Below are 25,873 nucleotides of genomic sequence, written 5' to 3' on the forward strand. Positions count from 1 at the left end.
GCAAAAAAAGAAACATCCTCTCACTGTCAACTGCGTTTATTTTTAGCAAAGTTAACATGTGTAAATATTTGTATGAACATAACAAGATTCAACAACTGAGACATAAACTGAACAAGTTCCACAGACGTGACTAACAGAAATGGAATAATGTGTCCCTTAACAAAGGGGGGGTCAAAATCAAAAGTAACAGTCAGTATCTGGTGTGGCCACCAGCTGCATTAAGTACTGCAGTGCATCTCCTCCTCATGTACTGCACCATATTTGCCAGTTATTGCTGTGAGATGTTACCACACTCTTCCACCAAGGCACCTGCAAGTTCCCAGACATTTCTGGGGGGAATGGCCCTAGCCCTCACCCTCCGATCCAACAGGTCCCAGACGTGCTCAATGGGATTGAGATCCGGGCTCTTCGCTGGCCATGGCAGAACAGTGACATTCCTGTCTTGCAGGAAATCACGCACAGAACGAGCAGTATGGTTGGTGGCATTGTCATGCTGCAGGGTCATGTCAGGATGAGCCTGCAGGAAGGGTACCACATGAGGGAGGAGGATGTCTTCCCTGTAACGCACCGCGTTGAGATTGCCTGCAATGACAACAAGCTCAGTCCGATGATGCTGTGACACACCGCCCCAGACCATGATGGATCCACCTGCAAATTAAACCCGCTCCAGAGTACAGGCCTCGTGTAACGCTCATTCCTTCGACGATAAACGCGAATCCAACTATCACCCCTGGTGAGACAACCGCGACTCGTTTGTGAAGAGCACTTTTTGCCAGTCCTTTCTGGTCCAGCGACGGTGGGTTTGTGCCCATAGGCAACGTTGTTGCCGGTGATGTCTGGTGAGGACCTACAAGCCCTCAGTCCAGCCTCTCTCAGTCTATTGCGGACAGTCTGAGCACTGATGGAGGGATTGTGCATGCTAGCGGAGTAGTGCTGCTTTTGTTTTCTTTTTAAACCAATATGGAGGAGGAGAGTGGTGTGTGTACTAGTAGTGGAGAGCTCACCCGACTCGCTGCTGGTCCATGACCATGACTCTGTAAAGCTAGCTAGCTTGTTAAATAGCTAAATAACACAGGCAGCAAACTAGACTGTTAACTCAGTTTCTAAACGATCTTTGACTTTGGTATCACCTCGTATTGTAAGCGGTAGCTAGCTAGCCCTTCGATTGTTGTACAGATTGAAGGATGTGTGTTAATGCACCATCTCCTGCATGATGGCCACAGTAATTAAAATAGGAGCTGCCAGTGGCCAACCTATCCATATTCTCGTGCTTCTCTTGAGCGCTGTGCTCATTGGATGTTTGAAATTTGCGCACTGGTCTCTTGACGCACATCCCTTTTTAATTATCTAAGTTGAATGCACCAATTTGTAAGTCGGTCTGGATAAGAGCGTCTGCTAAATGACTTAAATGTAAAATTGTGCATTCCTGGTGTAACTCGGGCAGTTGTTGTTGCCATCCTGTACCTGTCCCGCAGGTGTGATGTTCAGATGTACCGATCCTGTGCAGGTGTTGTTATACGTGCCACTGCGAGGACGATCAGCTGTCCGTCCTGTCTCCCTGTAGCGCTGTCTTAGGCGTCTCACAGTACGGACATTGCAATTTACTGCCCTGGCCACATCTGCAATCCTCATGCCTCCTTGCAGCATGCCTAAGGCACGTTTACACAGATGAGCAGGGACCCTGGGCATCTTTCTTTTGGTGTTTTTCAGAGTCAGAAGAAAGGCCTCTTTTTAGTGTCCTAAATTTTCATAACTGTGACCTTAATTGCCTACCGCCTGTAAGCTGTTAGTGTCTTAACGACCGATCCACAGGTGCATGTTCATTAATTGTTTATGGTTCATTGAACAAGCATGGGAAACTGTGTTTAAACCCTTTACAATGAAGATCTGTGAAGTTATTGTGGTCAACTGGTAGAGCACGGCGCTTGAAACGCCAAGGTAGTGGGTTCAAGCCCCGGGACCACCCATACACAAAAATGTATGCATGCATGACTGTAAGTCGCTTTGGATAAAAGCGTCTGCTAAATGGCATATTATTATTATTATTATATTATTATTTGGATTTTTACGAATCATCTTTTTTTGCTGAGTTTATTTAGCAGTCTTATAGCTTGGGGGTAGAAGCTGTTCAGGGTCCTGTTGGTTCCAATATTAGTGCATCGGTACCGCTTGCCGTGCGTTAGCAGAGAGAACAGTCTATGACTTGGGTGGCTGGAGTCTTTGACAATTTTTAGGGCCTTTCTCTGACACTGCCTGGTATAGAGGTCCTGGATGCCAGGGATCTCGGCCCCAGTGATGTACTGGGCCGTACGCACTACCCTCTGTAGCGCCTTGCGGTCGGATGCCAAACAGTTGCCATACCAAGGGGTGATACAGTCAGTCAAGATTCTCTCAATGGTGCAACTCTATAACTTTTTGAGGATCTGAGGGCCCATGACAACTTTTTTCAGCCTCCTGAGGGGGAAGTGGCGTTGTCGTGCCCTCTTCATGACTGTGTCAATGTGTGTGGACCATGATAGTTCCTTAGTGATGTGGACACCGAGGAACTTGAAGCTCTCGACCTGTTCCGCTACAGCCCCGTCAATTTGGATTGGGGCGTGCTCGACCCTCCGTTTCCTGTAGTCCACGATCAGCTCCTTTGTCTTGCTGACGTTGAATGAGAGGTTGTTGTCCTGGCACCACACTGCCAGGTCAATGACCTCTTCCCTGTAGGCTGTCTCATCATTGTCGGGGGCGGTAAATAAACCAAACCTACCTTTTATCGGTGAAGGAGGCCATTACCCCAACACTCACATGCACACCTCAAAGAGCCTAATCGCCCCAGGCAACCCACTGCGAGAGTAGAGTGGGGTAATTGGTGTGGAGAACGCTCCTCACTTCTCTCAAATTAGGGTGTGTGTTTAGCCTCCTCTACGATCATTAGAAAATAGACTGTTATTTCACACTATCTATCCTAAAAGCTTTAACCTCTAGTTTGAATGGTAAGTGTCAGAGTCCAGTTGTGTTCTAACATAATGGGGAGGTCCTATATTGACTGTCAATTGCCACCCTTAAAAATGTGATGATAGAATATTGTTTCCACACAGTTCTTCAAATGGATACTCTGAAGTTTCCTGTATTTGAATGGGACATTTCTCACTCTCTCAGTGATGTTTTTTCTTTCACTTCAGAGAAATTGTTTGTCAAAAGAAGCCTTTGTAAAAATACAAATAAATCCTAGAAACCCTGTTGAAATCAAATCATCATTTTATGGTGTGTGCTGAATGTGATGGCTGAGGCAGAGAGTGGGCTTTTCACATGTTCCGATATTTCATACTTGGCATTTCGTGTACATGCTCCTCTCGTGTAATTGGATAAGCAAAGGGAATGCGTTGGGAAAGGCTGGACTTCAAACGATAAGGCAATAAGGAGCGTGCAATCACTGATTACCCCTCAAATCAATTATACATCAGCAGCTATTCTTATCGTCAGTAGGACTCTTTCCTATGGCTTTGCTGTCTGTTCAATATGTTTGTTTGCCTAGTGTGTGTGTGTGTGAGAGAGGGAGAGAAATATTTTATATGGGCTTGGGAAAGAGTTAAATATTTGTATTCTTGTGTGCACGCGTGAGACTGCATCTGTGCGTGTTTGTGTGTGTGTGTGTGCGCGGGGTGCGTGTAAAAGTGAAAATTCCCAGAGGGGGCTCCAGAGCAGGGCCAAGGTCTTTGAGGAGCTCTCTGGCTCCCAGCCACAGAGGGACCAGATAAGACCTCGGCTCAAGGACCCCCCCCCTCCTTCCCTATTACCCCCCTTCCCCACTGCCCCCTTCGCCTTCCCTGCAGGCCCCCCACTCCCCCCCTTGCCTTCCCTGCAGGCCCCCCTTGCCTTCCCTGCTACCCCTCTACTGCCCCTCTCTCCCTCCCTACTGCCCCTCTCTCCTTCCCTGCAGGCCCCCCACTGGCCCCTCTCTCCTTCCCTGCAGGCCCCCACTGGCCCCTCTCTCCCTCCCTACTGCCCCCCTCTTCCTCCCTACTGCCCCTCTCTCCTTCACTGCAGGTATGAGGACGGGGTTCGTCATGGCCCTTTCCAAAAATTCGAGATTTTTTGTTTGTTTGAAATCATAGACAAATAATAACACGAGGAATAAATACACAATGAGTAATGATAACTTTGCAATATACACGGGGTACCAGTACCGAGTCGATGTGCAGGGGTACAAGGTAATTGAGGTAGATATGTACATATAGGTAGGGATAAAGTGACGAGGCAACGGGATAGATAATAAACAGTAACAGCATCGTATCAAATCTAATTTTATTTGTCAAATGCGTCGAATACAAGAAGTGTAGACTTTACCGTGAAATGCTTACTTATGAACCCGTTCCCAACAATGCAGTTAAAAAGTTTGAAAATTTGCAAATAGTCTTTAAGTCTTTAAGGGCCTTACTCTGACACCGCCTGGTATAATGGTCCTGGATGGCAGGTAGCTCGACCCCAGTGATTTACTGGGCCATACGCACTACCTTCTGTAGCGCCTTGTGGTCGGATGCCAAGTAGTTGCCATACCAAGCGGTGATGCAGCCAGTCAAGATGCTCTCAATGGTGCAGCTGTATAACTTTTTGAGGATCTGAGGACCCATGACGAATCTTTTCAGTCTCCTGAGGGGGAAGAGGAGTTGTTGTGCCCTCTTCACGTGTGTGGACCACGATAATTCCTTAGTGATGTGGACACTGTGGAACTTGAAGCTCGGCCCTCCATTTCCTGTAGTCCACGATCAGCTCCTTTGTCTTGCTGACGTTGAGGGAGAGGTTGTTGCACATGGAGACACACACACACACGCCGCACTCACAGCTCTGCCAGTCCAGGGGTCTGACCTTTAGAGGAAACATGGCCTCTTCCTGATGAGAACAGATTTGAAACATGTCTCGTCTCGCTCTGCAGAGCCGTGTCAGGGCGAGAGGAGAGGGAGATAGGTTGAATGGAGCTGACACTTCTCCTCCCTCAATCTATTCATCCATCCCTCCATCCCGTCAGTCTCTACTTGTGGGTGGTCAGTTCTTCATCACATCACTTTGGTCGCGGCACTTAATTCAGAAAGACAGAAAACGTCTGGTAGCTGGTGTGTGCTTTGCTTTATTTGCTGACTCGGACAAGCCATTTATTTCACAATAACATGTCATGAATCCTTTAAGTCTTATTTTAGCGATGACACGGGATGATGGTGAGAGACTGCTCCTTAATTGAGGTATTTCCAATTGCCACGTTAATGTGTCATGTAATGACATGAATAATGAATGGAGTTACACTTCACTGACAGGCCCTAGTAGGACGATGTAGCCGGATGTAAGAAGGGGAGGTGTTCCACAACAACATATTCATCTGGTAATTTGTAAACTTCCCCTCCCTCGACTCCCAGTCTGCAGCTTTTAACGAGGTGTCACGGCCATGCTCTCTGACTTCACCAAGGGTGACGCTATAAAGTCGTTTCACTTCAATGAATGAGGAGCCATACGCGCGCACACACTCAATACAACCACCAATATCGGTTATAGAACCTCTAAACCGTGGGGTGTAAATACAGTGTGGGATTGGTGGTTTTAGTGGCAGATGTGCCTCTGTGTCCTTCTACCTTTATGAATGGGGGAGAGGAGAAGAGGGGAGGGATAGCGGTATACAGGAGAGCACTCACGGAGAGTAATTTAGGTTTGATTGTCGGTTGTAAAAAAAGCCGTCATTATTGGCTGCTTCCACCTGATCTGAAGCGGGGCTTTGATAAGGATGAAAGCTGGATGCCATTACCCAGAAGGCTGTGTTGATATTGTTGAAATCCTTCTGTCTCTCTCTCTCGCTCTTTTTACAAGGGTTTAAAAAAAATAAAAAATGTGTGTGTGTGCCGAGCTACTCTGAATTGAATAGCACAGTAGTAGAGATGAGTGACAGCGGGATCAGGACGAAGGTACACTGACATGAAACGCACTTTCAAGCGGAACAACACTCTTCCTGTTTTGTTGTCGTCGATACTGAACCGTTTTTTTCCTTCTCAAAAAGCACTCAGTACACACGCATACACACACACAACCACACACAGACGACTGGTCTCAGTGATAACAGCTGTTCCTCTGTATCTCTGGTATCCCTGGGAAGAATCACTGACGTCTCCCTCTCCGCTCGCCTGCGCCAGAGTTTAGTCGCTGCAACGCTCGAACTCACCCATGAGAATGTGTGCTGCAAGGCTGTGCAGGGGTCTGACGGCGTATCACACATCTCGCCGGGTGTGAAAAAGAGGACGGCTGTCAGTCAAACACAATCTGTTATCTCCCCCTGTGTTGTACCAGAACAGCTATGAAGACCTCCTAATTTGAGAACTAGACAAGTTTACAGGTTATCTATCTACACTATATATACAAAAGTACCCCTTCAAATTAGTGGATTTGGCTATATCAGCCACACCCATTCCTGATAGGTGTATAACATCGAGCACACCGCCATGCAATCTCCATAGACAAACATTGGCAGTAGAATGGCCTTACTGAAGAGCTCAGTGACTTTCAACGTGTCACCGTCATAGGATGCCACCTTTCCAACAAGTCAGTTCGTCCCGGTCAACTGTAAGTGCTGTTATTGTGTAGTGGAATGGTCTAGAAGCAACAACGGCTCAGCCGCGAAGTGGTAGGCCACTCAAGCTCACAGAACGGGACCGGCGAGTTGCTCCAAAAATAAAAACGCCTGTCCTCAATTGCGACACTCACTACCGAGTTCCAAACTGCCTCTGGCAGATTCGTCTGACGGACGAATCTGGGTATGGCGGATGCCAGGAGCACGCTACCTGCCACAATGCATAGTGCCAACTGTAAAGTGACATACAATTACATTCTAGACAATTCTGTGCTTCCAACTTTGTGGCAACAGTTTTGGGAATGCCCTGTCCTGTTTCAGCATGACAATGCCCTCATGCACAAAGCGAGGGCCATACAGAAATGGTTTGTCGAGATCGGTGTGGAAGAACTTGACTGGCCTGCACAGAGCCCTGACCTCAACCCCATAGAACACCTTTGGTATGAATTGGAACGCTGACTGCGAGCCAGGCCTAATTTCCCAACATCAGTGCCCGACCTCACTAATGCTCTTGTGGCTGAATGGAAGCAAGTCCCCGCAGCAATGTTCCAACCTCTAGTGGAAAGCCTTCTCAGAAGAGTGGAGGGGGGACCAACTCTATCGTTCTTCTATTATTCTATCTATTGTTCTATCTATTGCAAAATCCAGAATGAGCCTGAGAATTGAGGCTGTCATTTTAAAGCAAAGCTTTGGAGTCTGCGTGCAGGATGAACTGGCTGCCTCTTGCTCGCTCACACACACTAAGCCACACACACCCCTGTATCAGGGTAGGAGCGTGGCTGCCACAGACACGGCCAATTTGTTTCCTCTCATCCGGGACTAATACCTTTATTCTCCCTCCCAGAGCACTTAGTGCATCACAAGAGGGCTGCTGCTGCACCATAACACTGCCCACTGCATAAGAGAGCTTAGGTAGAAAGATGCACCACACTACACTATGCTAGCTACAACATGCTAATGCTGTGCTATGCCACAGCTACGCTACAGACATTTTTCTCTGGCTTACACACTTTATACATTCCTTACTGTTGTTTTTCAAATAAATAATTGTGACGCTTTCGGTTTTGTACACCAGCTTCAAACAGCTGAAAATACAATGTTTTTGGTTCTGGAAAATATATTTCACAGCGGTTTAGATGGTGCAATTTAGTCATATAAACTGAAATTAGGCGAACTACTAGAATTTTAGCAACCAGAAAATGGCGGAGTGATTTCTGCATTCTGCACCTTTAAATTATTTGATTATACTGGTACAAGTGGGGGGTAAGGCTGAAAACCCCACCCCTACCGATCCTGAAATGCGATGTATATCAATTCTCTGGCAGCGTCATTCCTCTCCCCATCCCTCCCTCCCATTCAGACATGTCCCTACCTGGAGGCTTAAGGCCAGGGTAATAGGCTTCATCCATCTTCTCCTCCGAAGAGCAACCTTGGCCCCTGACCCGCCATTTTGTATGATTCTATGACAGGTGTGTCAAAGAAGGCTCGTCATGCTCGGGCTCTCCAAGCTATTTGGCTATTACGTGAGCAGGAGAGCGTGGATTGGTTCTCTGGTGATTGGAGAGGACGGTTAAGGGGAACTTGGAGAGGATGGTTAAGAGGACCTTGGAGAGGACGGTTAAGGGGACCTTCGTACCCTCTGGGAAAGAGATGAATGGATGGATGTTCTTTAAACCTCCCATCCTATTCAGACACACACACAGACACATGCATGCGCTCACACATACAGGCACACTTTCCGCCATACTCAAACATACAGTTAGTGAATGTTTGAAAAAAAAGTTAGTGTGTTCAAGACTCTCCCACCACCACCCCTCCTCTCCACTTGTTTTTCTCCCATAACCTCCTGTCTTACTGTAAATCTATTGTGCATGTGTGATGCGGTGTGTGTCTGCGTGTTTAAGGCAGACTCAATAACCCGTCTTCCACGGCCATCGCCAGCCGTCTCTATTACCCCAGAGGGAGATTGCCATGTCCCAACAGACATCAAGCCGTTGTTGCTCTCTCCCTCTCTTCTCCCCGTCCCCTATCTCACCCTAATTTCTCACAATCTCGATCTCCCTCTCTCTCTCACTCTCTCTCTTTCAGCCATGACATTTCCCCTCAGCCAGAGAACTGAGATCCCCCCTCCTCACGCTCCTCCAGCATGGCTGGTGTGAATTTCCAATGTAGCGAACGCGTGTCACTACCCGAAGACACCGGCTAATTTGATTTGTCTGCCTGGCCAGCCGGCAATTCCCCCCCGCTTTTAGTGCACCAGCAACTATTTACCAACTGAGCCCAACCTCAATAGTTCTCCCCACAAATAGAGGGGGGAAAAGGGAGAGAGCGGGGAGCAGGTGAGGGAGGGGGGGGGGGTGGAAGGAGGGCCTATGGATGTTTGAGAGCGATAAATGTGGAAGAAGTTGTTTGATAAGGAGGCGACGTGAGATTTTTCTTGACTCGTTTCTGAGTTTTGTTTCCTTTTAACGGGGTGCGTCTTTGAAGGACAGAAGATAGCATTTGTTTTGTGGAAATTGCGCCAGTTTTTATCACAGGAAGGATGTTTTTCTCACTTCTTTTGATCAGTTTCTGTTTCCTTGAGCGAGCACAGGTTTTATCATACGCTGTATCTGGATGATTTACAGTGGGCCCAGCGACGTGTTCCTGACTTTAATTATTTTAAGTCTGGCCTTGATAACACTGAACCGGACAATTCTCACCGCGATAAAGGCGACTTGAAGAAGAAAAGAGCCTGTAGTTCAATACACACAAATAAACATCAAGAGAGAGTTATCGCCAGTGGTCAGACAATGCCTGTGCGCACATGCTTTCATGTATTGGTCCGTGTGAATGTGTGTCTTCATTCATGAATGTTTGTGACTACAGGTGTGAGTCCGCAAGTTTATGTGCATGTGTGTTTGATCTTGATCTCAGTCTCCGTATTTGATTGGTGGCCATGGAGAAGTTTTGGCCCTTATCTCTCTGCCTGCAGTCTGGCCACTGGGCTATTTGTTTACCCACCAACAACAGCATAGCAGCAGGAGCCCTACTTTATACTGTCTCTCTGCTTTATCAGCAACTCACAACACACCCCTAGACCTGATAGAGACTATATGCTTTAACAGCAACTCACAACACACCCCTAGACCTGATAGAGACTATGTGCTTTAACAGCAACTCACAACACACCCCTAGACCTGATAGAGACTATATGCTTTAACAGCAACTCACAACACACCCCTAGACCTGATAGACTATATGCTTTAACAGCAACTCACAACACACCCCTAGACCTGATAGACTATATGATTTAACAGCAACTCACAACACACCCCTAGACCTGATAGACTATATGCTTTAAGAGCAACTCACAACACACCCCTAGACCTGATAGAGACTATATGCTTTAAGAGCAACTCACAACACACCCCTAGACCTGATAGAGACTATATGCTTTAAGAGCAACTCACAACACACTCCTAGACCTGATAGAGACTATATGCTTTAACAGCAACTCACAACACACCCCTAGACCTGATAGAGACTATATGCTTTAAGAGCAACTCACAACACACTCCTAGACCTGATAGAGAGACTATATGCTTTAACAGCAACTCACAACACACCCCTAGAACTGATAGAGACTATATGCTTTAACAGCAACTCACAACACACCCCTAGACCTGATAGAGACTATATGCTTTAACAGCAACTCACAACACACCCCTAGACCTGCTAGAGAGACTATATGCTTTAACAGCAACTCACAACACACCCCTAGACCTGATAGAGACTATATGCTTTAACAGCAACTCACAACACACCCCTAGACCTGATAGAGACTATATGCTTTAAGAGCAACTCACAACACACACCTAGACCTGCTAGAGAGACTATATGCTTTATCAGCAACTCACAACACACTCCTAGACCTGATAGTCTCTCTGCTTTCTCCTCTACACACATACACACACACACACACACACACACACACACACACACACACACACACATTACTTCCAGCAGCTGATTACCTGCGTGAATAAACCGTGATTTGTCCGGTGGGAGTTGTTTTTTTCTGCAACGTGGGTTAATCGATTAGATTGTTAACAGTCTTTTGACTGTCTCACCATCAATTACAAGGCAGTGGGAGGATAGAGGGAAGAGGGGGTGAAGTTGGAGAAAATCAATGTGTTAAAATTAATGCCAGACGGTTGGGTGGGTGTATTGTGCAAAGGAAGGCGCTTGTGAAGTCTGAAGGGCAAATGGCTCCTTGGGGGGAGGGGGTGGGTGACACTCTGAAGAGGAGATGATGTGGAGGGAGGGAAAGAGGGATCGTAAACAGAAGGTCAGCTGATTTGGGCAGTCGCGCCGTCTGGCTGAGATGACGCGTGTGTGCGCGCCACAACATCTCGGAGAAGGCCTCTAGAGGAGAAACGCACGTCAAGGTTTTGTCCCAATAGAACAGATAGAGGTATATTTTTATTCGATCATCTCCATCCTCGTATTTGTCATAGCAAGGTGTGACATGCTTAGTTTTGATGTCATTTTCTGCTGATAGCCTATCCAAGTTCAGTTAGGCCATGCAGACCCTACTGTCTGCTTTGTACACTGCCTGTTAGGAGCTACTGTGTGCAGCCTCCAGTGTCTCCTCTGAGTGGTTGATATGTTGACCTCACTCTGAATGGCCAATTATAGACCCCCTCTCTGCTGGGTTTTAATAGAGAGACTCTCTCTCTTTCTCTTTGTCTTCCTCCTCCATGCTGGGGTCAGGGGTCATCGTTTAGGGCATTCATGAACATTAATTATTATTTTCCCGCTGTCCGTTCGATGCTCGGGGAATTGTGAAGGAGCGGAATTATTGCTGTGGTCAGGACATAAGTGTAGTGTACAGAACACCGCTCCTGTTGACTGGTAATGAATTCCCAGGGATCTGGAATGCTGGAGTTATTGATTTATGGGTGGAAAGGGGTAAGAGGCCCTGTGGGCTGTTTACTGTCACAACTCACTTTCTCGCCTATCTATCTCTCTTTCTCTTTCTTGGCTAACTCTACATTTCTCTGTCTTTCTATCACTCTCTCTCTCCCTTTCTCATGTTCTTCCTCTTGGCTCTTTCAATTCTCTCTGTCTTCCTCTGCTCTCTCTATTCTCTCAATCTCGCTCTCTCTTTTTACTCTCTCGCTCTCTCTCTCTCTCTCTCTCTCTCTCTCTCTCTCTGTCTCATTCTCCCTCCTTGTTCTCTCTCTTTGAGTAAGATTCAGTGGTACGGTTATGGTATAGCATATACTGTACAGTATTTCTACGTCAGCTGTGAATGTGCTCCTGTTAATAGCCATCCAGTAATTGCTCTGCTCTTCTAAACACTCCCCATCACTCCCCCCTTTGATCTGCCGACAGTTTTGGAGCGCGCCCCAGGGTTTTAAAAAGGGCGCTCACAGATTAGTTGGCTGTGTTTGCTTTTGAAAAGGCCCGAGCCTTCCCGATCTCCTGTGAAGATATTTTTGTATATATTTTGTATGTGGACACCCCTTCAAATTAGTGGATCCGGCTATTTCAACTACAACCGTTGATGACAGGTGTATAAAATCGAGCACAGAACCGTGCAATCTCCGTAGACAAACATTGGCAGTAGAATTGCCCGTACTGAAGAGCTCAGTTACTTTCAACGTGGCACCGTCATAGGATGCCACCTTTCCAACAAGTCAATTCGTAAATTTCTGCCCTGCTAGAGCTGCTCCGGTCAACTGTAAGTGCTGTTATTGTGAAGTGGAAACGTCTAGGAGCAACAATGGCTCAGCCGCGAAGTGGTAGGCCACACAAGCTCACAGAACGGGACCTCTGAAGCGTGTAGTGCGTAAAAATCACCTGTCCTCGGTTGCAACACTCACTACCGAGTTCCAAACTGCCTCTGGAAGCAACATCAGCACAAAAACTGTTTGTCGGGAGCTGGGTTTTGATGGCCGAGCATCCGCACACAAGCCTAAGATCACCATGCGCAATGCCAAGCGTCGGCTGGAGTGGTGTAAAGCTCGCTGCCATTGGACTCTGGAGCAGTGGAAACGTGTTCTCTGGAGTGATGAATCACGCTTCACCATCTGGCAGTCCGACGGACAAACCTGGGTTTGGCGGATGGCAGGAGAACGCTAACTGCCCCAATGCGTAGTGCGAACTGTAAAGTTTGGTGGAGGAGGAATAATGGTCTGGGGCTGTTTTTTAATGGTTAGAGCTAGGCCCCTTAGTTCCAGTGAAGGGAAATCTTAACGCTACAGCATACAATGACATTCTAGATGATTCTGTGCTTCCAACTTTGTAGCAACAGTTTGGGGAAGGCCCTTTCCTGTTTCAGAATGACAATGCCCCCGTGCACAACGTATGTTCCATACAGAAATGGTTTGTCGAGATCGGTGTGGAAGAACTTGACTGTCCTGCACAGAGCCCTTAGGTTTCATCATACACCTCTGTCACCACCACTTTTACTCTAATTCATTATTATGCGAAATGAAACAAAATGTGCTATTGAAAAGGAACTTTTGACCCCCAAAATGTTTTTGCTCTCCTGCTTTCCAGTAGGACATTTTAAGGGGTATTATGCCGAAGTGCTCCAATTATGCTTTCAAGTATTCAAAGTGATGCTTTTCTATGCGCAATCAACACATAAAGGAAACAGTAAGCACTCTTCCACGGCTAGGCCCAATTGCCATTGTGCTCACCCCTCCTCTGGCTTACTTTGAATGTCTCGCAGCGTCGGCAGACACTTAGGCTGCAGCTCCTGAATAGTGAAGAAGACTAGATGTGCAGTGGAAGAATCCTCAGGCCTACTATCCAGCTGAGCTACCCATCAGTTCAGCCAGTGATTACAGTTTAGAACGGTGACAATGTTACACACAGTGGGCTCTGGATTGCACCGTCGTACAAGTACAATGGGAAAGTGCACTGCAGACTTGGAAACTGTATTTTAGTAAGAGGTACCTATCCTCAATCCTAGCTTTTAAGAGCCAAATGGGATCAGGTAAGTGAATGCTGTATAGGTGAGGAGACCATGGAATCACAGATGATAGATAGTGCTTTGTCATAGACTATGTTCATGTGATGTCAACTGTGGAAAAAGTGCATTGAAACTAATGTGCCTATGAGGTGATATCTGGCATAATTCCACCACCACTTCCTAGTAACAGAATAGACAAAATATATATGTTGAGGATATTGGAGGACAATTGTCTTCCTGATCAACTGAGGGCAGATCTGAATGGCCCACAGTGTCCATCTGTCCCTGCATTATAAGGCAGGCTACCTGTACTCAACAGTACCTAAACCAAAGAGCCACAGACCAATGTAACCCGACTGTCATCACCAGAAACATTCTAGCCTGCTCTTCCGAGAACACTCACAGGCCCTTTGGATATGCATCAAAGACTAGAGGGAACAGAAAATACACTTTTGGCATTTTCAAGTCCCACACCTGCACCGCAACTGTCCCCCATTTTTTCAACACGGGGAGTTTGTTGTGTGATAGATGCAGCTTCGAGCCAAAGAAGCTTTTAGTTCAGTCCACAGAAGCTCTCAAGCTCTCTCAATTGCATCAACAGTCAAGGAAAGAAGAGAGGATGTGTCTTTTGTGTGGCAATTTTCTCCCCCCTTCTCCCTTTTTTCTCCCACAATGCTGCTCTCAATACAAAGACAGTCCTGTCCTCTTGAAATCTACATCTTTGATTTCGTACGACAAAGGTTCGAGCCTTGCAGCTTACTCAGTGATATTAAAAGGTATATCAATAAAACATTGTTTTTGTACTTGTGCTTTAATCTTACACTTAGTATTGCGTTGTAATGAGCATGCATTGGCCTACAAGCTATTGCGGACCAACACGAAAGAAGAACGCAGGGTTTGATTCTGACTTGTCATCCTCACACACACATTCACTACTAAGCCTTTGTGGTATAGCGTATTCTCTTAGCATTCCTCGGTTGGAGTGGCTCTAGGTGGGAGGCCAGCCATAGTAGTCTTTCTCTTTCTCCCCATAACAGTGAGTGTGACCTTGCTTTCCTCTCACAGTATATCATCTTCACACATTTACACAACACAGCGCTCTGATCCTGTGTTTAGGAAATTGAATAGAGGTTATCTGCTAGCTTATGCCTGTATTCTTGGAAAATACTCCACTGATCCTCCCTATAATCCACTTGTGTTTAGTAGATACGGCACATGATTGAAGTTAAATGAAAATATCCAGCCAAATGTAGGATTACAATGGAGTGGAATCTAGGCCTTGGACAATATTTGATTGATCAAAATCTACATAACAGACAATATGAGATTAGTGGATTAGATTCTGTCATAATCAAAAAGGTCTTAGTCCTTTGGGATGTTGAGCAAAAGTGAGTGTAAAAATAGAGTAATATTGCTTTTAGATATCCTTTCATCCATCTCTCTTGTCTGATCATCTCTGTGATACATGTAGTTGGCTGCACTTCTAGATTCAGCTAAAGTTAAAAGTTGATGACTTCAGAGACTTTCTGGAAGTGCAGAATGTTCTGATTTTAGTGATTAATGCCATAAATCTAAGGAGTGCGAGTGACTGGCTTGTCAGAATCTGATTTCTGCCTGTAAAACGCCTTCCCGAGAGCTTTATTACAAGACTACTGATTAAAAGGTGCTCCCAACCCCCTTGTTTTAATCTCGGCTCCCTCGTGCTCCGAATAGAAATACATATAAAGAAAATGGACTCTATACTTAGATACTTGGATATTCATATAAACCCAGGATGAAATAGAGTCCTGTCCATGAGCTGCATGTTTTTCAAGATGTCCTCTCAATGTCAGCAGAAAGAGAAGTGGAAAATGTTAAACCACTGGGCATCTCCTTTTCTGTCATTGTTGCCATGGCATTAAACCTCCCAGGTTTTTATCTCTGACCTAATCTTTGTCACAGAGTCTGTGAACATGGAGAGGATGATAAAAGTACAGTTGAATGGGTTTTGCCCACTCATGGTTTCCATCCAGCTTCAATTGGAGCTTGGTCTCCTCATCAGAGTCCACCCGGGCTCACCAAATTGCCTATCTGGTGGCTCCCGCGGTCAGAGAGCAGCATGGCCCATGTAACTCTTACTTAAGTGTTAGAGCGCTAAATTCCACAGCGATGGATTTCCAATTGAACCCAGGATGAAAAATGTATCCTATTAGTGCTATGTGTTGCTGTCTTTGCCAACACATGGGAGAGAGTAGAGCTCAGAGAGAGCCGGAACCATGGATGTCTTATCAAATCTGATGGGTTCTAGAGCATGGGGCTGTCTGTACAGACGAGGTACACCAACGATCAGTGTTGGGAGCATTACTATTCCCTGTCAGAGTGTGGGTACCCCAAGGATCAGTGTTGGGACCATTACTATTCCCTGTCAGAGTGGGGGTACCTCAAGGATCAGTGTTGGGAGCATTACTATTCCCTGTCAGAGTGGGGGTACCCCAAGGATCAGTGTTGGGACCATTACTATTCCCTGTCAGAGTGCGGGTACCCCAAGGATCAGTGTTGGGAGCATTACCATTCCCAGTCAGAGCGGGTAGGCGAGGGGTTTACACAGTGCCACAGAAGGTAAAGGTTGGGTAGTTAGGGGGATTGGGATGTTGTTTTTAATGCTTGCCAACATTCCTTGCCTTTAGATAACAAAAAGCTATATTAAAATATTTTTGACAAATGTTTGAATATGTGAAATAATCTCCATGTTTGACACAGGCTGTGATAAATTAGTGTTAATGTTATCTTTATGATTGACTAACTTTCTCTCCTCCTGTCTCCTCTGAAGACCCCATGCACGGCCCCCGAAGACTGGAGGTGGTGGACATCAAGTCCAAGCAGATCACAGTGCGCTGGGAGCCCTTCGGCTACAACGTGACTCGCTGCCACAGCTACAACCTGACTGTCCAGTACCGCTACCGGTCTGGCGGCAAGGAGGAGACCCGGGAGGAGGTGTGCTACGACACCCTGAGTGTGGCTCCGCAGCACACCATCCGGAACCTGTCGCCCTACACCAACGTCAGCGTCAAGCTGGTGCTGAGGAACCCAGAGGGCATCAAGCAGAGCACGGACGTGGACGTGCTGACTGACGAGGATGGTGGGTGTACAGAGAGAGGGAGACCTGGTGGGGGGAGGGAAGAGCGGGGGGGGAGCGAGAGGGGTGGGGGAGAGTGAGAGGGTGGGAGGGAGAGGGGGGAGGGGGAGAACGAGAGAGTGGGAGGGAGAGAGCTAGAGGAGAGGGAGGGAGAGAGCTAGAGGGGGAGGGGGAGGGAGAGGGTGGGGGAGAGAGCGAGAGGCTAGGTGGAGAGAGCTAGAGAGGGGGGGAGGGAGATGCTGGGGGGGAGAGAGCGAGATGCTGGGGGGGAGAGAGCGAGAGGCTGGGGGGGAGAGAGCGAGAGGGTGTGGGGGAGAGAGCGAGAGGGTGGGGGGGAGAGAGAATGGGAAGAAGAGAGAGGGAAGGAAGGAGATATTGAAATATAATTGATTCCAACTCTGCCCTGCCAACACTTCCAACATTCATCTTTTCAAGGTCATCATTGGGGCCTAAGAGCGCACAAAAGCATGAGGGCTTGTGTTTCAATAAGGGAAAGATAGTTATTTGAAAGCACTTACATTACCTCCTTTTGATACGTACACCTACATCTACTTCTGTGATGCTTCCTTTGTTTGTTTCCTCCTTGTAGTTTGAAGAAATAAAGAGTCAAGGCCATTTGAAAATTACAATCTCACTCTGCTCCTCAATAGCCCTTTGGAGGTTATTCAAATTGATATCAAATGTTCAAAGGACCTCTAATGGAATTATCTGTGTGATAACAAATTTAACTTTTCCACGAGTATAGGAGGTGCATTTAAGTTGCACCTCTTTTCAAAAAGAAATGTAGAAACTAGAAACCTTTGACCCTGTTATGAGTAAGGAAATGGAATGGTTTGCTTTCCTTTCATTTAACTTTTTTGCCAGTGAGTCCATACATTCTCTAGCTGTCCTTCACCCTAATGCTAATTTGTTATGCTTCTGATTCAATATACAACAGAGCGCTGCATCAGTTTACTGTAGTGTACCTACAGCCACGCTGTAAAGCCCCTGTATCAGTTTACTGTAGTGTACCTACAGCCACGCTGTAAAGCCTCTGTATCAGTTTACTGTAGTGTACCTACAGCCACGCTGTAAAGCCTCTGTATCAGTTTACTGTAGTGTACCTACAGCCACGCTGAAAAGCCTCTGTATCAGTTTACTGTAGTGTACCTACAGCCACGCTGTAAAGCCTCTGTATCAGTTTACTGTAGTGTACCTACAGCCACGCTGTAAAGCCTCTATCAGTTTACTGTAGTGTACCTACAGCCACGCTGTAAAGCCTCTGTATCAGTTTACTGTAGTGTACCTACAGCCACGCTGTAAAGCCTCTGTATCAGTTTACTGTAGTGTACCTACAGCCACGCTGTAAAGCCTCTGTATCAGTTTACTGTAGTGTACCTACAGCCACGCTGTAAAGCCTCTGTATCAGTTTACTGTAGTGTACCTACAGCCACGCTGTAAAGCCTCTGTATCAGTTTACTGTAGTGTACCTACAGCCACGCTGTAAAGCCCCTGTATCAGTTTACTGTAGTGTATCTACAGCAATGCTGTCAAGTCAATAAAGGAAAACAAACCATGCTGTGCTCTCACAGCTTTTAGGAGGTTCCATCAAATGTGTCTTATTGAAGTAGTTGAAAGAGACAATATCAGAACATCCAGCTTGACTAAATGTACTGTACAGACGTTTCAGGACCTCACTGGGGTCAGGGAGAATGAATAGACCGACAGCTGCACAACCATGACCGCCCTGCTCCCCCATGAGACCTCAGGTGATCCTTTTCACCAAACCGTTCAAGTGCGGTCTGGAGCAAGTTCGCCGCCAACCAACCACCCAATCTATGGGAATCACGATGTCGATTTATGATAGTAATAGGATGTTGAAGTGGCTCAATATCGAAAATGGTCGATATTTAATTTGCTCAGAATTTATTTCCCCCTCTTCCCTCTCCTCCTTAGTGCCTGGTGCTGTGCCACTCGAGTCCATCCAGGGGAGCACGTACGAGGAGAAGATCGCCCTGCGATGGCGCGAGCCCGTCCAGACCTACGGTATCATTAAGCAGTATGAGGTAAGATAAGCGTGAGCCCGTCCAGACCTACATTATCATTAAGCAGTATGAGGTAAGATCATCTTAGAAACTGCCGAGCCCATCCGCCCACCCAGGCCCAGCTCTCTGTCTCCCCCCTCGGTCTCTGTCTCTTTCTCTGTGTGTCTCTCTGTTTCTCGCTCTCTGTCAATTCAATTCAAAGAGGCTTTATTAGCATGGGAAACATGTGTTTTCATTGCCAAAGCAAGTGGAATAGACAATAAGCAAATGGGAAATTAACAGTCAACATTACACTCACAAAAGTTTTAATAGAATAGAGACATTTCAAATGTTATATTATTTATTATGTACAGTGTTGTAACGATGTGCAAATAGTTGAAGTATGAAAGGGAAAATAAACAGATAATTATAGGTTGTATTAACAATGGTGTTTGTACTCCACTGCTTGCCCTTTTCTTGTGGCAACAGGTCGTACATCTTGCTGCTGTGGTGGCACAATGTGGTATTTCACCTAATAGATATGGGAGTTTATCAAGATTGGTTTTGGTTTCAAATTCTTTGTGGGTCTGTGTAATCTCAGGGAAATATGTGTCTCTATATTTGGCAGGTTAGGAAGTGCAGCTCTGTTTCCACCTCATTTTGTTGGCAGCCTCTGTCAATAGCAAGGCCATGCTCACTGAGTCTGTACATAGTCAAGGATTTTCTTAATTGTGGGTCAGGCACGGTGGTCAGATATTCTGCTACTGTGTACTCTCTATTTAGGGCCAAATAACATTCCAGTTTGCTCTGCTTTTCTGTTGATTTTTTTCCAATGTGCCAAGTAATTATCTTTTTGTTTTCTCGTGGTTGGGTCTAATTGTGTTTCTTGACATTTTCTCAGGACATTGTTTTCACTGAGGAAATGTAGGAGTCTGCTATTAATGATAATGCAGACGATTTTCCCAAGGTTGCTGTTGACGCATATCCCACAGTAGTTATTGGGGTCGAATTTGTCTCCACTTTTGTGGATTGGGGTGATCAGTCCTTGGTTCCAAGTACTGAGTAAGATGCCAGAGCTGAGGATGATGTTTAAGTATAGACAATTGAAATTTGTGGTCTGTATATTTGATCATTTCATTTAGGAGACCATCAACACCACAGGCCTTTTTTTTAGATTGAAGGGTTTGTATTTTGTCATGTAGTTCATTCAATGTAATTGGAGAATCCAGTGGGTTCTGGTAGTCTTTTTAATAGCTAACTCTAAAATGTTTAATTGATCATGTATATGTTTTGGCTGTTTGTTCTTTGTTATAGGGCCAACAAGATTGGAGAAGTGGTTTATCCATACATCTCCATTTTGGATAGATAGCTCTTCCTTTTGTTGTTTTAGTGTTCCAATTTTCTCAGAAGTGGTTAGATTCTATGGATTCTTCAATTACATTGAGCTGATTTCTGACGTGCTGTTCCTTGTGTATTTTTGCACTGTTTTAGTGTTTCACCATAGAGTACCACAGTATGATAAGTATGCCAAATACACTGCTCAAAAAAATAAATGGAACACTAAAATAACACATCCTAGATCTGAATGAATGAAATAATCTTATTAAATACTTTTTTCTTTACATAGTTGAATGTGCTGACAACAAAATCCCACAAAAATTATCAATGGAAATCAAATTTATCAACCCATGGAGGTCTGGATTTGGAGTAACCCTCAAAATTAAAGTGGAAAACCACACTACAGGGTGATCCAACTTTGATGTAATGTCCTTAAAACAAGTCAAAATGAGGCTCAGTAGTGTGTATGACCTCCCTACAACGCCTGGGCATGCTCCTGATGAGGTGGCGGATGGTCTCCTGAGGGATCTCCTCCCAGGCCTGGACTAAAGCATCCGCCAACTCCTGGACAGTCTGTGGTGCAACGTGGCGTTGGTGGATGGAGCGAGGCATGATGTCCCAGATGTGCTCAATTGGATTCAGGTCTGGGGAACGGGCGGGCCAGTCCATAGCATCAATGCCTTCCTCTTGCAGGAACTGCTGACATACTCCAGCCACATGAGGTCTAGTATTGTCTTGCATTAGGAGGAACCCAGGGCCAACCGCACCAGCATATGGTCTCACAAGGGGTCTGAGGATCTCATCTCGGTACCTAATGGCAGTCAGGCTACCTCTGGCGAGCACATGGAGGGCTGTGCGGCCCCCCAAAGAAATGCCACCCCCACACCATGACTGACCCACCGCCAAACCGGTCATGCTGGAGGATGTTGCAGGCAGCAGAACGTTCTCCACGGCGTCTCCAGACTCTGTCACGTCTGTCACATGTGCTCAGTGTGAACCTGCTTCCATCTGTGAAGAGCACAGGGCGCCAGTGGCGAATTTGCCAATCTTGGTGTTCTCTGGCAAATGCCAAACGTCCTGCACGGTGTTGGGCTGTAAGCACAACCCCCACCTATGGACGTCGGGCCCTCATACCACCCTCATGGAGTCTGTTTCTGACCGTTTGAGCAGACACGTGCACATTTGTGGCCTGCTGGAGGTCATTTTGCAGGGCTCTGGCAGTGCTCCTCCTTGCACAAAGGCGGAGGTAGCAGTCCTGCTGATAGGTTGTTGCCCTCCTACGGCCTCCTCCACGTCTCCTGATGTACTGGCCTGTCTCCTGGTAGCGCCTCCATGCTCTGGACACTACGCTGACAGACACAGCAAACCTTCTTGCCACAGCTCGCATTGATGTGCCATCCTGGATGAGCTGCACTACCTGAGCCACTTGTGTGGGGGTTGTAGACTCCGTCTCATGCTACCACTAGAGTGAAAGCACCGCCAGCATTCAAAAGTGACCAAAACATCAGCCAGGAAGCATAGGAACTGAGAAGTGGTCTGTGGTCACCACCTGCAAAACCAGTCCTTTATTGGGGGTGTCTTGCTAATTGCCTATAATTTCCACCTGTTGTCTATTCCATTTGCACAACAGCATGTGACATTTATTGTCAATCAGTGTTGCTTCCTAAGTGGACAGTTTGATTTCACAGAAGTGTGATTGACTTGGAGTTACATTGTGTTGTTTAAGTGTTCCCTTTATTTTTTTGAGCAATGTATATTGTTAAAAGTCAACTTGTCCAAGAGAGATTTTACATGGTTATCAAAACGTTACGTCAGGGTAAGCCTACACGAAACACAGCCCTTATTTTAAGTGTTTCCAAAATGGGAAAAATGAATGGTGGAAAAACTATTGGAACCATTTCCCTGTTTGACCGCTAGGTTTTATGGGTATTATAACATCTCCACTGTGGGGCTCTATAGTGAAGGCGTAGGCTCAGGTTTTCTGGGTCTCTGTGTTTTTGGTTGGATAGGTTCCTCAATTCCTTTCTTAGGTTTTTGCATTCTTCATCAAACCATTTGTCATTGTTGTTCATTTTCTTAGGTTGTCTGGTTGAAATGTTTAGATTTGATAGGGATGCTGAGAGGTCAAATGTACTATTTAGGCTTTCTACTGCCAAGTTTACCCCTTCACTTTTGCAGTGAAACATTTTGTCCAGGAAGTTGTCTAAAAGGGATTGAAATTGGTGTTGGCTAATTGTTTTCTGGTAGGTTTCTGCTCTCTTTCTCTCTCTGTGTCTCTCGCTCTCTCTCTCGCTCTCTCTCTGTCTCGCTCTCTCTCTGTGTCTCGCTCTCTCTCTGTGTCTCGCTCTCTCTCTGTGTCTCGCTCTCTCTCTGTGTCTCGCTCTCTCTCTGTGTCTCGCTCTGTCTGTGTCTCGCTCCGTCTGTGTCTCGCTCTCTCTGTCTCACTCTCTGTGTCTCTCTCTCTGTCTCTCTCTCTGTGTCTCTCCATCTGTCTCTCTCCGTCTGTCTCTCTCTGTCTGTGTCTCTCTCTCAGTCTTCCTCTGTCTGTCTTTCTCTCTCGGTCTCGCTCGCTCTCTGTCTGTCTGTCTTTCTCTCGCTCGCTCTCTGTCTGTATCTCTGTCTGTCTGTCTGTCTGTCTGTCTGTCTCTCTCTCTCTCTCTGTCTCTCTCTCTCTCTCTCTGTCTCTCTCTCTCTGTCTCTCTCTCTGTCTCTCTCTCTCTCTCTCTCAACACATCCATCTTGTGCCTGGCAGGAGCCGGGCGGCTTCCATCTTTCATTCACTCCGGGCCCTTAATTATCTAATAAATCCAACCTAATAACCTTAAGGCCTGCACGCACTGAGGCTTGTTAACACAATCTATTACCCGCTGAACCCCCTCCGACAGCACTCCGACAGCACTCCCAAAACCATCTCAGCCCTGTGCCCCAGAGTGGAGCTCGTAATACAACTGACAAGGAATTAAACAAGTTTCTCCAACAACCAGGGAGGAAATTAAAGTTACAACTTGGGGCCTTGTTCAATCAGACTCCCGTATTCCAAGTTTTGGGGATAAGTCAAAAGTATAATTGTTTCTCTGAGTTAGTGAGTATGCACAAGTCAGCAGTGTGGCAGAACGGGATACCTCTTTTATTGAATATTACTGAAGTATCTCTTCCTTGTGATATGTTCTCATAAATCAATTGTGAGTCAATCAGAGAATATACAGTATGATCTTCAAAGATGGAAGGGACCAAACGTATGATTGTAGCGAACACTGTTAAAATAGGCAGTTAACAACTGTAGAGTTATTCCTCAAGCTGCTGGAATAGAAACTGGAGGCATACAGTAGTTGAGCCTGGTTGTCATAGGACCTTTAACAGGAGCGTGGGGCATACCTTAGACAGGGTGAAACATGCTGCACTTAATCTGTCTGACATCATCCAGTATTTATAAAGATTGCAGACTTTTGAAATACCCTTCAACAACACTGTGGTGTCAAGACGGAAACATCTGGCCCTCTTCAACATTTGCACAACCTCAAAATAACTTTCACAACTTAATAACTGTTTGAGTCTTATAGCTGTGTGGTTTCCTATAATCCACATTTGTACATAAAACAATTGTTGTAAAGCACTGTACATGTGCATAGGCTACTGTAGTCCTACATGTTTCTCCCATCGCAGCGTTTGACTTGCGTTTGACATGCACTTCCGCTCGTCACACAATGCGACGTTAGAGGCTTTTTAGTGCGTTCAAAAGAGCCATTGTACCAGAACCCAATTTATGCAAAAATTATCCAATTAAGCTGTCAGGTATGCACATAATTAAATTATATTCTGTCACTTCCACCCCCTGTAACTCTGAGCTGGGATTGTGATCCAGTTGGACAAATCAAACGTTTTTTTCTGCCTCATTAGACTGATGGAGTCAACCCCATTATTACTATCATTCGCTGACATTCAGCTTGTCTCATATGCTCTTCAGTATTTGACTGTGAGCCATGCACCTCTCACTCCAAAACAGCTTTTTGTTCAGGGTTGTCACATCTTTATTGTGCTTTGTCTCAGTTCGGCAATTGTAGTGTGGGCTCGTTCTTTGGGGCATTGCCTTGAAGATGTACAGGTGGCCCTTGCGTTCAGATGAATTCAGGGCTATTCTATTATGACTGGTGGTACAAGCAAACTTTTATTGTCATAAGTCATTAAGTACTTCAATAGCTCTGTATGTAGGACTACCTAGGAGTTGTTCACTAGGAAATGTTGTTTCTGTTTCTGTTCATTGCAAGTGTGTCATTCATTGTTTGGAGCAGATTTGCCAAGGTGAAGGTGTCATCATACCATTCAGTGTTGCCTTGTGTGGCACTGACCAAAACATGACCAAAGTCACCATGGTGACTTCCCCTGTTCCTTTTCCTAACTGAACCCTATCTAATCCTCCTTTCCCAACCCCTTTCTAAACTGAAAATCCCTCACCCCACCAATCAGCCTTGTGTGTGATAATACTGCTCAACGCTAGCTATCTAGCCTTTTTAAATGATCCAGATGCGTTCCTTCTTCCCTCCCTGCCTCCCTCCCGCCCTCCTGATGAAGTCCTGAGCAGCAGCATTTCACACCTGATGGATACAAATGGCCGCCACCGCACTCCAACACTCCCCATTGTGCTTCTTAATTGGGAATCAGAACTGAATAATAATGGCGCTTTCTAATAGGGGAGACCGAATGATTTATTTAAATGAAGCTTTCCAAGAGAGAGAGCACTCCCTTTCAGAAAGAAATTCCTGGGGCTCCAATCTCCTGCTCGATGGAATGGGATGGGGGGGTTTAGAATAAAACAACAGTTTCCCACCCCCCGCCCAAACTCTCGCTTATTCAATCCATCACGGAAATGACATTGGAGCTGAGCGTTATCTCTCTGCAGTTTTGCCCACAAGTTCCTCCCTTTCCAACATTGTGACAGACTTGAATGAAGCTTCTATGGAAAGTTCAGGCCTTGTTTCACTATCAAGGGCTCTGGATGCAACTCTAACTTCGTGCTCCAACTCTTTCAGCATTGTAGTACATTATAGTTTTATAGATGTACCCCATTATCCTTACCATACACCAAAACTAACCATAGCTATGACCATAGCAAGCCTGACGCTAGTTTTGAAACATAGATATAAACTTGTCATCTCCAATCATCTAATCTAGCTTGTGTCAATCCACAGATCTCCTACAAGGCCTTGAGCTCCTTCGACACAGAGTTTGACCTGACCAACCAGAGCGGCAAGGTGTTTAAGTTCAGCAACGAGACGTCCCACGTGTTCGTAGGTCTCTACCCCGGCTCCACCTACTCCTTCACCATCCGGGCCAGCACCGTCAAGGGATTCGGACCCCCCGTCATCACCCAGTTCACCACCAAGATCTCAGGTGAGTAGAAACAATGACCAGGACCAACTAACCAATAATCCTGGACAACATGTACTGTAGAGCCCTAAATCCTCCAGGAGATCCCCAGTAATCTATAGCAGTGTTTGTTGTTCCTGGTTGTCTGCATTTGTGTGTACTTGCTGTTATGGCTCTGTCTGTCTGTATTTGTCAGTCAAATCACACTCTCATGTGCTCCTGTGTCCCCCCCCAGCTCCGTTGATGCCAGGCTATGACCAGGAGACTCCCCTGAACCAGACAGACAGCACGGTCACTGTCCTGCTGAAGCCTGCCCAGAGCCGAGGCGCCCCTGTCAGGTAGGCCTATTCACACGTCAAACAGCCCTACACACACGCATGTCGCACACACATGAACACACACACCAATTAACACCCTGCCCTCACTCCCGCCACTGTCCTCCTCTCCTCCTCTCGCTCCCACAATTTTTCACCCCACAAATGGCCCTCGCT

General features: G+C 46.2%; 1 protein-coding gene across 14 annotated transcripts in view; it reads left to right on the plus strand.

The window, feature by feature from the left end:
- ptprma (protein tyrosine phosphatase receptor type Ma) overlaps positions 1–25,873 on the plus strand; it is a 260,636-nt gene that overhangs the window by 130,843 nt on the left and 103,920 nt on the right. For all 14 annotated transcript variants that reach the window (XM_041879910.2, XM_041879912.2, XM_041879922.2 and 11 more), the window contains exons 8-11: positions 16,372–16,680; positions 18,613–18,722; positions 25,205–25,406; positions 25,618–25,720. In XM_041879910.2, coding sequence (XP_041735844.2) covers positions 16,372–16,680; positions 18,613–18,722; positions 25,205–25,406; positions 25,618–25,720 — 724 coding nt within the window. The remainder of the gene's footprint in view (positions 1–16,371; positions 16,681–18,612; positions 18,723–25,204; positions 25,407–25,617; positions 25,721–25,873) is intronic.

Source organism: Coregonus clupeaformis, chromosome 7, assembly GCF_020615455.1.
Source record: "Coregonus clupeaformis isolate EN_2021a chromosome 7, ASM2061545v1, whole genome shotgun sequence".
NCBI classification, from domain to species: domain Eukaryota; kingdom Metazoa; phylum Chordata; class Actinopteri; order Salmoniformes; family Salmonidae; genus Coregonus; species Coregonus clupeaformis.